We start from the raw sequence: 12,535 nt of genomic DNA, 5'->3' as shown, positions 1-12,535 counted from the left end.
ACCACGCCTGGCTAATTTTTGTATTTTTAGCAGAGACAGGGTTTCACTACATTGGCCAGGCTAGTCTCCAACTCCTGACCTCAGGTGATCCACCCACCTTGGCCTCCCAAAGTGCTGGGATTACAGGCATAAGCCACTGCTCCCAGCCAGCTCCCACTTATAAGTGAGAACATGTGATATTTGGTTTTCTGTTTTGTGTTAATTTGCTTATCCTTTGTTAAGGATAAGGCATTATCCTTTGTTAAGGATAATGGCCTCTAGCTCTATCCATGTTCCCGCAACAGACATGTTCTCGTTCCTTCTTATGGCTGCATAGTGTATTTCATGGTGTATATGTACCACATTTTCTTTATCCAATCTGTCATTGATGGACATGTAGATTGATTCCATGTCTTTGCTATTGTGAATGGTGCTGCTATGTTTCTTTATGGTAGAATGATTTCTATTCCTTTGGGTGTATACCCAATAACGAGATTGCTGAGTTGAACGGTATTTCTATTTTTAGCTTTTTGAGGAATCACCACACTAATTTCCACAACGGTTGAACTAATTTAAACTCCCACCAACAGTGTATAAGCGTCCCCTTTTTTCCACAACCTCTCCAGCATGTTATTTTTGACTTTTTAAAAATAGCCATTCTGATTGGTGTTAGATGGTATCTCATTGTGGTTTTGATATGCGTTTCTCTAATGATCAGTGACAATTAGACTTTTTTTTTCCGTATGCTTTCTGGCCACGTGTATGTCTTCTTTTGAAAAGTATCTGTCCATGTATCCCAGTAAAATTAATTTTGCTTGCTTCTCTGTACTTTTAGAAGTATAGCTATAGAAAATGTATGATTGTACATGTGGCTCAGATTATATTTCTATTGGACAGCACTGTCTGGCCTCTAGAAGGTGCTCTGATTCAAGAGGTTATAAAGAAATCCTCTGAGTCAATAAGAAAAATAGAAGAAACCAAATGGGCAATGAGCACATGGGAACTCACTCAGTGGAAAGGAGGGAATGGAAAGCCAGGCCACTAGAGCCCACTGGGGACACAGGACAAGGCCACAGAGCAGAGACAGCCCCTCCAGGAAGAGCAGCCAGGCCTTGGGAGGACATGGCCGTAGGACCAGATCCAGGGCGGACATGTGGCTTGAGTCACTAACTGCTGGCTTATCTGGCAGGTGTGGGCAGCAGCCAGGACCATAGCTTTACCGGGTCCCCCTGATCTCTGCCCTCAGCTGTCTTGCAGCCTGGGTCAGGCACCTATGCAGCTCCAAGGCAGGCAGAGATGCAACACCCATATCCCCTTTCTAGGCAGGGCTTGCTGCCCCAGCTGTAGTGAGTGCGGCAGCAGATGGCCTCCAGCCATCAGCAACTTCAAAGAGCTGCCTTCTCTGAGTTCCCATAAACTAGTTAGGGACTTCACAACTGCAGCATTACCACCCAAAGATTAAAATAATGACCTGAAGAAAGGAATGAGTCAAAATTACACATTCCTGCAAGTGGTTTATTGAGAACCGATGTGTCAACCAAAAAACAAACCATAATGATGGGAATATTGATGATTTCCACAGACAAAAAAAATTTAAATAAGATCAATCTTTACATACTAATTAGAAGCACCTACAAGATGTATCAAGCAAAAAGAGGATGAAGAACAGTGTGTGGCTGGTTTGGTACTATTTGTTTTAACAGAGGCTAAAGAATATATATGTGCTATACACATGTTTAGATTCTATGTGTAGTCTTATGTACGTGTGCTTACACCACATGTATGTGCATATCTAACTCTGCATGATCTCTGGAAAGAGAAGTCAACACTGGTGTCACTGGTGACTGAGGAGGGAAGTGGTAGCTGTGGGACAGGATGGGAGGGACACATCCCTACATAATACTTCATACCTTTTAGCTTTGAACCATGTGCAATTATTATCTACTGAAAAATAAGTTAAAAACTAAAAATCAAATACAAAGAAAAACAGCAGCAATAAACCATTAAAAAACATACATTCATTTTATCACAGTCCACAGTATACTGGGAGCTGTCCATTTAGTACTGATGACTTATACTGTCATACGATTAAAAATAATAATAATCTCATGAGTTCCTCTCAACCTCAATTTCTAATCTCAAATACACATTTCAGAAAGACACGACTGAAGAATAGCCAGAGCTGTACCTATTCTTAAATGAAGCCCCGTGGAGGTCTCAGGTCTAACAGTCATCCCGGCTGAGGCTCCTAGTTTGGGCGAGTTGGTCCTCGGGCCCTTGGCCAAACTTGGCAGCAAAGAGTGAGGCGATGAGGTCATCTCCAGTGTTTAGAGCCAGGTCGTACGCTGTCTGGCCTCTTGTATTCTTCTTTCGGATGCTTGCATTGCATCTGCAAAGGAAACGGAGAAATGGAGGTGCACTGACGGACTTGAGCATGTGACCCTAAGAGCTTGACTCTTCCCTGCCGTGGAGGCCAGTCTGAGCACCTCCTGGTCCCACCTCCACAAACCTGTCCCCAAGAGGCCACCATGACTTCAGCTCTCTGGGGTGGCTCTATCCTGAAGCCTTTAAAGAGGCTCTGTGATTTCAAAATGTCCAATTGCTAATCCTGGCCATTGGTTCCCATTGCATTAAAGTCCTACAACCAAGTCTGTTTAATGGGAGCGACATTTTCATTGTGCTTTGAAAAGCCCTTAGTGCCCTGGGAGCTATGGTGGGATGGTGGTTCCCACAGACAGGGACAGCAGTTCAGGAACCCAGGCTCCTCTTAAAATCATCACAGGCCTTTAGAGAGATCCCTGTGGCCCTCAAAAGTATCCATCAGAGGCAAGGGGACATACCCCAGTAAAGTGGCGATGCTCTCTTTTCCTGCAAGACCAAGCAGAGTTGCTTCATGAAGAGCTGTATTTCTGAGCCTAATTAGAGGGAAAAAAGAAGAATCCTGGATAAATCCTTAGTTAGCATCATCAGAAAACTGGAGAGACTGCATGTGACCCAAGGTCTTGGTTTTGCTCACTGACCTATTTAACTAACCTGGGAAAATCTCTTGAGTCCCATCTCTGCCCTTCTCTTGAAGGAATACTGGGATGGAGGGTAAGCTTTGATACTAGAGAGTGAAAAGGTTATAAACACATTCATTTTTTAATGCCAGAAACCCACAAGGATGTGGTTGGTAGTTGATTTAATAAATGCTAATAAATACCATTTTTCTAAATTGCCTGCAAGAGTTTATGCAACATATTGGTGGCAGGAGTGAAGGAGGGCAGGAGTCATGACTGAAAGTGGAAATGAGATAGGCATTGAAGGTCTGAACTTTCTCTGCCCCTGCTCCTTTCTTTGACGCCGTCTCTTTTCCCCCACACCTGCAGATATGCCTGCAGCCATGCATTTATCCCAACGGAGAAAAAGGATAGTGGCTTCTTCTCTTGAAGAAGATAAAGAGAGCCTTTGGTGAAAAATCACAGGGAAGGCTTCCACTTTTTGGAACCGGGGGTCCCAGTCTGGGAGTAGCTCCATTTACCCAGAAAGCCTCTTGGTTGACAAAGCCCTTCTCTTATATACAGAATTACCAGTCATCTAGTCCATTCTCCTTTCTCAAATGTGAATGGACAAGAAAGGCTCACAGACATCTGAGAAAAACCTGCAGAACCAAAGATAAAACCAAGACACACAAACACAAGGAATTTAAAACAAGATAAAAATCCAATTGGTATCTGCGGAATGATTCAAGACAATATTGCACAAAAATATGAGACTATAAAAAAGAAACAATCAGAACAAAAGTAGCTCCTAGAAAGAATAAATATGATTATTGAAATAAGGATTACTCAATAGGAAGAATGGAAAACAAAGTTAGGAAAATCTCCCAAAAGATAGAAGAGAAAAAGATAGATGAAACTATGGAAAAACAAAGAAGAAAGAGACAGGGAATTGATTCTAGCAGTCCGCCATCCACCAACTATTATTCTATAATAGTTCTAGAAAGAGAATAGAAAAATGGAGGGGAGAAAATGCCAAAGAGATAATAGGATAATTTTTTCCTAACCTAAAGAAAGACATGACTTTTTAAATTGAAAAGGTCAACTAGGTGAATCAAAAACAGCACATCTAAAAATGCCCTTGTGAAATCTCAGAACATCAAGGATAAATGCTTTCAGAAAGAACAAATAAACAGATCGTAAAGGAAGAATATGCCATAGAATGTTCACGGCTATGCTGTATGCTAGTCTATTAGTCCATTTTCACACTGCTGATAAAGACATACCCAAGACTGGGCAATTTACAAAAGAAAGAGATTTAATTGGACTTAGTCCGGAAAAGACTCCATTTCCTCCTTATCTTTCATCCTTTCTTCCTGACGGGTGGCATAGAGCTTAACTGTCTGTCACTTCACCGCTGTGCTTCCTTGGGTTTTTATAAGGCATTTACCATTTGAACTGGGATATATTCATAGGGTTGCCACATCTCCTAAGTAGACTTATGATCTTCTTTCTTCACTATTCTCCCCAAATTGAGAGAAGGGTATTCATTCTATTTATTGCACGGGGCGTTTGCTGGTGGTTAGATTTTCTGTGCTGGCTGTTTCCTATGTAGCCACAGTTCCGTTTTGGAAAATGCTGAATGGTGACTCTGCATGGAATTTGTATTTTAAAGATACAAACAATTCAAACTATTTACTTGAATCTAAGTGTCATGATAAGATGATACATTCTCTCCTTAAATTGCCTAATAGAATAAATGTCCACAGTTGAACCTCTCAGAAGTAGACTGATGCGTGCATCTTCCTTACCTGGCTACTGGGGCAGAGCCAGGCGATGGCATGTTTGGAATCACCAATGCAGTGAGGAAGGGCAGCTCTTGTCCAAAAGCAAACAGCATTTCTCTGGGCCTCTCACCTAGTGAGATATGGAATCTGTGCTTCTGCAATCTGGTAGTAAGAGGCATGAGCTTTGGTGGAGGATGTGAATTTCTCCTAGCCATTCCCTTTTGCTGAGTATGAGTTCATTCTGGTACGAATGATACAAACATGGAACCAGGAAATTAGGAAAGAGATTTCTGCCACCTGCCAAGCTACTTAACGGAAGTTATCTGGTGTAGGGACCACCAAGCCTCCACTAGCCAAACATGCTCGGATGGAAGAGAGCATTTTAATTCTTGTTTGCTAAGGAACAACTCTCTGAGCCTCTTTTATGGTAAAGACAGATCTCTGGATGACTTATGCCTAAAAGCAATAGGATGCATGGAACTTTGAGATCATGCTCCTGGGTCTCCAGAAGTCTAGCTATTTGGGCTGGGGTGATCCAGGCCCAAACTCTTGAAACTAACAGATATAAATCAGACTTGGCTCTCAGGGGGAAATGCTTCTTTCCTCTTCTGGCATGCACTGGAAAGGAAGAAGAGATCCTGTGCTCTATTTGAGAGAGGGCCAACGCTTTAGCTTTTCTCCCTGCAACCATGTGAGCTACATACTGCTCACTGTCACTATGATCACGCACTGGGAGTGACAAAGGCCATTACACACCATTAAGATAGACAGGTATGACCGCAGTGTCAGACTTTACGGACATGCAATGAGATCACATGTGGATAAATGCCAGTTTGTAGAATGGTGATGAAGCAGTCATGGAAGCTGAGGCACAGGAAAATAAAAAAGCCATCTGTTCAATGCCCGGGGCATTTTCCTCCTCTTAGCTGGACTCTTCATAAAGCCAGGACTCACGCGGCTTACACTTCAATTCAAAACGTGCTCAAGTCATTTTTGTATCAACCACAAACATACTTAAATGCTATTTAAAAAGCTTTTCTGAATTATAAAAATATAAAATATGCCTCAACACAAAACAAGGTAGCACCATTTTATTAATAATGACGATAATAAAACAGTGTGGGATAAATGAAGAACTTGACACAGTAAACTCTAAGAAGACTTGAGAAAATAAATTCCAGCCATCAGAGCTTTATACCAACATACCAAACATTCTGCTGTAAAATAAAACTAAAAAAGGTAGAAACTACTAAAATGCAGAAATTAGTAAAATGCATATGGAAAAATTAACAGGATTATATTTTGAACACTAACACCAGAGACAATTTTGAAACAGAGAATAATAGAAGCAAAGCTACTGCAATTTTGGCCTCTGTGGTGGCATAAGATACACAGCAGAATGTTCCGGTGACGCAGACCCTGATCTTGCCTTAGTAAGACTTCAGGAGGTAGTGGTGTTAGATGCCTGTGATGTCCCGAGAAGACTTATTTCAACAATGCGGTCAGCAAGATATGAGCAGTTAACATGAATGACCTATGCTCAAGGAAATTTTCACCCCGCGTTTTCAAAGTAATTTGCAAAAGAACAATAGAAACATAAGGCTGGAAGAGAAGGTTATGAGACAGGAGTGGACCGAGACTGAGACAGTAAGTAACAGGACTTGGCACCTTTGTGTCTTGTATCATTCATAGGTGGGAAAGCAAAGCCGCAGGAGACCCTGTGGTGACCTCAGATGTACCCGTCTCCTCCACAGTGGTGTTAGATCTGGAGACAGCCGTATGACATTTTCTTTCTGCATTAACTTCATGAGGATATTTCCACAGGGAATATACTGAGGTCTGTCTTTCCTTGGTATTATCATGATTCATGATGAAAACATTGGTTAACACCCCAAGGGCTAAGGATTTACTGGCCCCACACAGCATAAGATTATGAATTAACAAAATGCATCAGCATTTATAAAAGCCACAAAATTAGGCAACCCAATAGTCCATTTTTAAAATTTCACTTTACCCAGCTATGGAAAAGAGGAGGTGTTAAGCCTCTTATTAAAGCTGATATAGGTTAAAATGGTTAAAGAGGCTGAAACTGAACAGGGCATGTAAATAGACTTCTTCTGCCACAGTGGAGGTCCAGGCAGTTAGCCTGCTGCTACCTTAGCTCTCCTTTCGATGTGTTTCACTTACAGCCCCCACTGCTGGTCAATGTCTGCTCCTCTCTGCACGAGAACTGGAATCGCTTCATGGTGCTTATTCATAACAGCCACTGTTATGACGGGTCGATCGTCTTCATCACAGCAGTTGGGGTCTGCTCCCTGCAGCAAATGGACAAGGACAAAATCGCCACAAAACCCTGCACTCAACAGCATCCAGCTGCCATCCTATGACGTATGACAGATGTCCTTCACAGAGCTAATGGAACTAAAGTGCTTTCAGATCAAAGGAGAGGAGAACCAGGAACCTCAAGATCTGACCAACAATGAACAGAGCTACAAAGTTGCCCAGGTGACAAAACTTCTGTTCCCAACATGGGTGGGGAGGGGAGGGGAGGCACCCTGACTACCTTGTTTCTTTAGGAAGCCCAGGATAAAGGTATTATGGGGTCACAGGCCAGAGATGCTATTCAGCATCATGCATGCTCCTTGATCTCCTCTGTGCTTGTCTATTTTCTCTGATATAAAAACTAGCAACAGGAAACAATTAATTAATGTAAAGCTTTTGACTAGCCATTCACTCTATCCCTGGTTTTTAATCAAAGGGCAGTGTAATTTTCATAGTACTGAACCAAACTTCCATCTGAAGGAGACAGAGGCGGAATGCCAGGCTAAACTCTTCAGGGACACTTGCGCCTTTGGCGACACTTACTTCATCCAGCAACTGTTCAATCACAGAGACTCTTCCTTCCCCTGTGGGTCCAACTTCCTTCAGCAGGAGTCTGTTTTCAGGCTGCAGGATTACAGAATGTGGTCATTTCTTTCGCCTCAAAATATTCCCTTAAGGGAAACACTTTCTCTCCAACGTCGAATTCTAAGTCACAAGGACAGGTGACTATGAGTGTATGCATGTGTGAGTATGTGCATGTGAGAGTGTGTGTGGTCTTAATAGCCCACAACACAAACATCCACATCTAATGTCAATCTTGCTGCTCCAAAACCTTGCTTCAGGCAAGGTTACCACATGGACACTGTTTTACAGTAAGATCAAGGATGCTGTGAGAAACCTCACAAAACACAGAAACTCCACACTAGTTTTATTATTACTAGCTCTAGGAAAAGCAATCAGATGAATCCTAAAATTTATTTTGCATACTTTATAAAGTGTTCAAAGTCAGCCAAATTATGACAGTCCAGAAAATGTACTCCCCTGAGGAATGAATAAGCCAACAAATTGGCTTCTTATTTAGATTTAAAAAAGGCTGAGCATAGTGGCTCATGCCTGTAATCCCAGTACTTTGGGAGGCCGAGGCAGGCAGATCACTTGAGGTCAGGAGTTTGAGACCAGCATGGCCTACATGGTGAAACCCCGTCTCTACTAAAAATATAAAAATTAGCCAGGCATGGTAGTATGTGCCTGTAATCCCAGCTGCTTGGGAGGCTGAGGCAGAAGAATCGCTTGAATCCAGGAGTCAGAGGTTGCAGTGAGCTGAGATCACCCAGCCGCACTCTAGCCTGGGCAACACAGCAAGACTTAAAAAAAAAAACCAGAAAGAAAGAAAAGTTCTCAGAAATTTGAAGAACTTATCTTTTTGTATTTTTAAATGCCATACATTCATTTTTATACATAAAGAATTTCCAGTGCTGGAACACTGAAGGAAGCTATTTAGAAAGCAGCAGACATTGCTTTTAGTGTGCTTCTGCCTCTGGATCCTGGGCATGACTGCGGGGTGGTCACGGGACCATGGTTTCCATTGGTAAAGTAGAAATAATACCTTCCCTGTCCTTGCTCCTGTGAAGCCATGGCAATGAGGACACTGGGCAAGGCCTCTGAGCCTTTCGGAAGATGATGCCTGGTCCAGGCAGTGCCGCCTCCTTTCTCGCTGTCCGCGTCTTACTGATGAACAGCTTGGAACCAAGTACTTTAATCAGTACGCCCCCAGGAGGGGTCTTGGGAAGCACTTGTTTACACTGACTTCCATTCCTCATGGAAAAGCAAACTAGAATGCACTGGCATGTCAGCGTCAGGAGGTATGAGATCTTTATGTCTTTTCTTCAGGTTTTATTTTCAACACATAGAACAGTGCCTGGTACATGTGTACTCTAAAATAATCATTGAACGAGCGAACAAATGTCATAGCTTCTGATACTTATCCCCTAAATGCAAATGAGAAAAAATCGAGGAAAAAAAGGGATACGCAATGGGAGATTCAGGTTACAGACAGAGTAACCTGAGTTACCAGAGTCTCCCAAATGGTAAGCTGCTCAGTTTATGGGACTCTATGCTTCTTTTATGCACATTAACAATATTTCAAACTGGGAGAAGGTGGAGAGTACAAGAAGTCCTAAACAATAAAAGTTAAAACAATTCTAAGGTTTTCTTTCCAAACTTACTGGTGTTTATTACATGCAAAGCATGTGGTGGGAAAAAAATAACATAAAGAATAGAGTCCCTGCCTCCAGAGGAATCAGGATGCAAGCTAGGTGGCTGGTGCATGCACTGATGAGGCCATGTTGAGGGCCTGGTCTTGGAACTACACGTGGAGGGAAGCACCAGCATCATGCGAGTGTCCAGCTTGGGCCTGGGCCCGCGCCTTGGGGCTAATCACATCTGTTCTTTGTATTGCTTCCAAAGAGGACCAATTAAAAGGCAAGGTTGGGGACGGAGCAGAGGACATCCACTGCCCTTTTTCCAAAGCTCCTTTTAGAATTATTCTTGGCATATATTTTTGAAACACAAAACTCTAAAAGATGTGGGAAACTCTGAAAGGTTACTGACCTTGGTGAATTAGCAATCTTAGAAATTCCAAGACTGAAAGTAGATTAACTCTGGTTCCTCCTCTCACCATGTAATGTGCCTTATTCCTCCTTCACCTTCTGCCATGACTAGAAACTCCCTGAGGTCCTCACCAGAAGCAGATTCTGGCTCCAAACTTTCTGTATAGCTTGCAGAACTGTGTGCTAATTAAATCTCCTTATAAACTACCCAGTCTTAGGTATTTTTTAATAGAAATACAAGAACAGACTAAGAGAGCTCCACCAAGATGGCCGAATAGGAACAGCTCCGGAGCACAGTTCCCAGTGAGAGTGATGCAGAGAGAGAGTGATTGCAGCATTTCCAACCGAGGTGCCAGGTGCATCTCAATGGGACTGGCTGGACAGTGGGTATAGCCCAAGGAGGGTGAGCTGAGGCAGGGTGGGGTGCTGCCTCACCTGGGAAGTGCAGCAGACTGGAGGACCCCCCACTCCTACCCAACAGAGGCCCTCGGGGGCTCTTCTGGCCACTCCGACACTCCGTTTCAGTTACTGGGCTTCTCACGGGTCTTTACAGCCCACAGACCAGGAGATATCCACAGGCCAACAAGCACCACAGGTTTCCAGCACAAAAACCCACACAAATCTGGGTGGCTGTTTCAACTGGTGCCTGGAACACCTGTGAGACAGAGCCACACACTCCCCTGAAAAAGAGGGGGGTGAAGGCAGAGGGCCAGGTGGTCTGGCTTGGTAGATCCCACCCCTACAAAGATCAGCAATATGAAACGCTCTGGCTTGAGAGTTTTGCAGCCAGCACAGCAGTTTGAGCTTGACCTGGGATGGTGGAGCTCTCTGTGGGGAAGGGCGTCCACCATTACTGAGGCAGTCCACCATTACCGAGGCAGTTCTAACCTTAACTGTGTAAACAAAACCGCAAGGATGTTTACACAGGAGCTGGACAGAGCGCGCAGCACCTCAGCAACACCTCTGCAGGCAGACTGTGACTAGACTCCTTCCTTGCTGGGCAGGGCATCTCTGACAAAAGGCAGCAACATGTCAGGGACTTATAAATAAAGCCCCACCTTCCAGGAGAAAGCACCTGGGAAAGGAGGTGTTGTGAGTTCCACTGCAGCAGACTTAAAAGTCCCTGCCCAGCAGCTCTGAATGGGACAGCACAGCACTTGAGCTCTGATAAGGGACAGACTGCCTCTTCAAGGGGCTCCCTGACCCCCATATATCCAAAGAGGCACCTCATACAGGAGACCTGTGGCTGACATCTGGCTGACTTCTGGGATGAAGCTACCAGAGGAAGGAACAGGCAGAAATCCTTGCTGTTCTGCAGCCCCTGAGGGTGATTTCCAGGCAAGCAGGGTCTGGAGTGGACATCCAGCAGTCCTGCAGCAGAGAGGCCTGACTGTTAGAAGGAAAACTAAAAAACAGAAATAAATAGCTCCAACATCAACAAAAAGGATGTCCACTCAGAGACCCCATCCAAAAGTCACCAACTTCAAAGACCAAAGGTAGATAAATCCACGAAGATGGGAAGAAACCAGCACAAAAAGGATGAAAACACCCAAAACCAGAAAGCCTCTCCTTCTCCAAGGGATCACAACTCCTCACCAGCAAGGGAACAAAACTGGATGGAGAATGATTTCGACGAATTGACAGAAGGAAGCTTCATAAGGTAGGTAATAACAAACTTTTCTGAGCTAAAGAAACATGTTCTAACCCAATGCTAAGAAACTAAGAAGCTTGAAAAAAGATTAGATGAAATGCTAACTAGAATAACCAGGTTAGAGAAGCATATAAACAACTTGATGGAGCTGAAAAACACAGTACGAGAGCTTTGCGAAACATACACAAGTTTCAATAGCCGAATCGATCAAGCAGAAGAAAGGATCTCAGAGATTGAAGATCAGCTCAATGAAATAAAATGAGAAAGCAAGATGAGAGAAAAAAGAGTGAAAAGACATAATGAAGCCTCCGACAAATATGGGATTATGTGAAAAGACCTAGTCTACGTTTGATCAGTGTACCTGAATATGACGGGGAGAATGAAACTAAGCCAGAAAATATTCTTCAGGATATTATCCAGGAGAACTTCCCCAACCTAGCAAAGCAGGCCAACATTCAAATCCAGGAAATACAGAGAACACCACAAAGATATTCCTCAAGAAGAACAACCCCAAGGCACACAATTGTCAGATTCACCAGGGTTGAAATGAAGGAAAAAATGCTAAGGGCAGCCAGACAGAAAGGTCAAGTTATCCACAAAGGGAAGCCCATCAGACTCACAACAGACCTCTTGGCAGAAACCCTTGGCAGAGGAGAGTGGAGGCCAATATTCAACATCCTTAAAGAAAAGAACTTTCAACCCAGAATTTCATATCCAGCCAAACCAAGCTTCATAAGTGAAGGAGAAATAAAATCCTTTACAAACAAGCAATTGCTGAGAGATTTCATCACCACCAGGCCTGCCTTGCAAGAGCTCCTGAAGGAAGCACTAAATATGGAAAGGAACAACCAGTACCAGCCACTGCAAAAATGTATCAAATGGTAAAGACCATTGACACAATGAAGAAACTGCGTCAACTAACAGGCAAAACAACCAGCTAGCATCAAAATGGCAGGATCAAATTCATGCATAACAATATTAACCTTAAATGTAGACAGGCTAAATGCCCCAATCAAAAGAAACAGACTGGCAAATTGGATAAAAAGTCAAGACCCATCTGTGTGCTGTATCCAGGAAACCCATCTCACGTGCAAAGACACATATAGACTCAAAATAAAGGGATGGAGGAAGATTTATCAAGAAAACGGAGAGCAAAAAAAAAGGGGGGTTGCAATCCTAGTCTCCGATAAAACAGACTTTAAGCCGGGC

The 12,535-nt window shown here is 43.3% G+C and overlaps 1 protein-coding gene across 1 annotated transcript in view; it reads right to left on the bottom strand.

Annotated features, from left to right (window-relative positions):
- Nucleotides 1-1,463: 1,463 nt before the first annotated feature.
- Nucleotides 1,464-12,535, bottom strand: part of DZANK1 (double zinc ribbon and ankyrin repeat domains 1) — an 86,839-nt gene continuing 75,767 nt past the window's right edge. Inside the window, exons 18-21 of the mRNA XM_037732854.1 lie at nucleotides 7,610-7,690; nucleotides 6,932-7,059; nucleotides 2,820-2,894; nucleotides 1,464-2,368 (exon numbers count right to left, since the gene is read on the bottom strand). Of these exons, the coding sequence (XP_037588782.1) occupies nucleotides 2,203-2,368; nucleotides 2,820-2,894; nucleotides 6,932-7,059; nucleotides 7,610-7,690 (450 nt within the window). The 3' untranslated portion in view covers nucleotides 1,464-2,202. The remainder of the gene's footprint in view (nucleotides 2,369-2,819; nucleotides 2,895-6,931; nucleotides 7,060-7,609; nucleotides 7,691-12,535) is intronic.

The sequence above is a fragment of the Cebus imitator genome, unplaced genomic scaffold, assembly GCF_001604975.1.
Source record: "Cebus imitator isolate Cc_AM_T3 unplaced genomic scaffold, Cebus_imitator-1.0 Scaffold475, whole genome shotgun sequence".
Taxonomy (NCBI): Eukaryota; Metazoa; Chordata; class Mammalia; order Primates; family Cebidae; genus Cebus; species Cebus imitator.
This window is presented reverse-complemented; position numbering and strand designations above follow the sequence as displayed.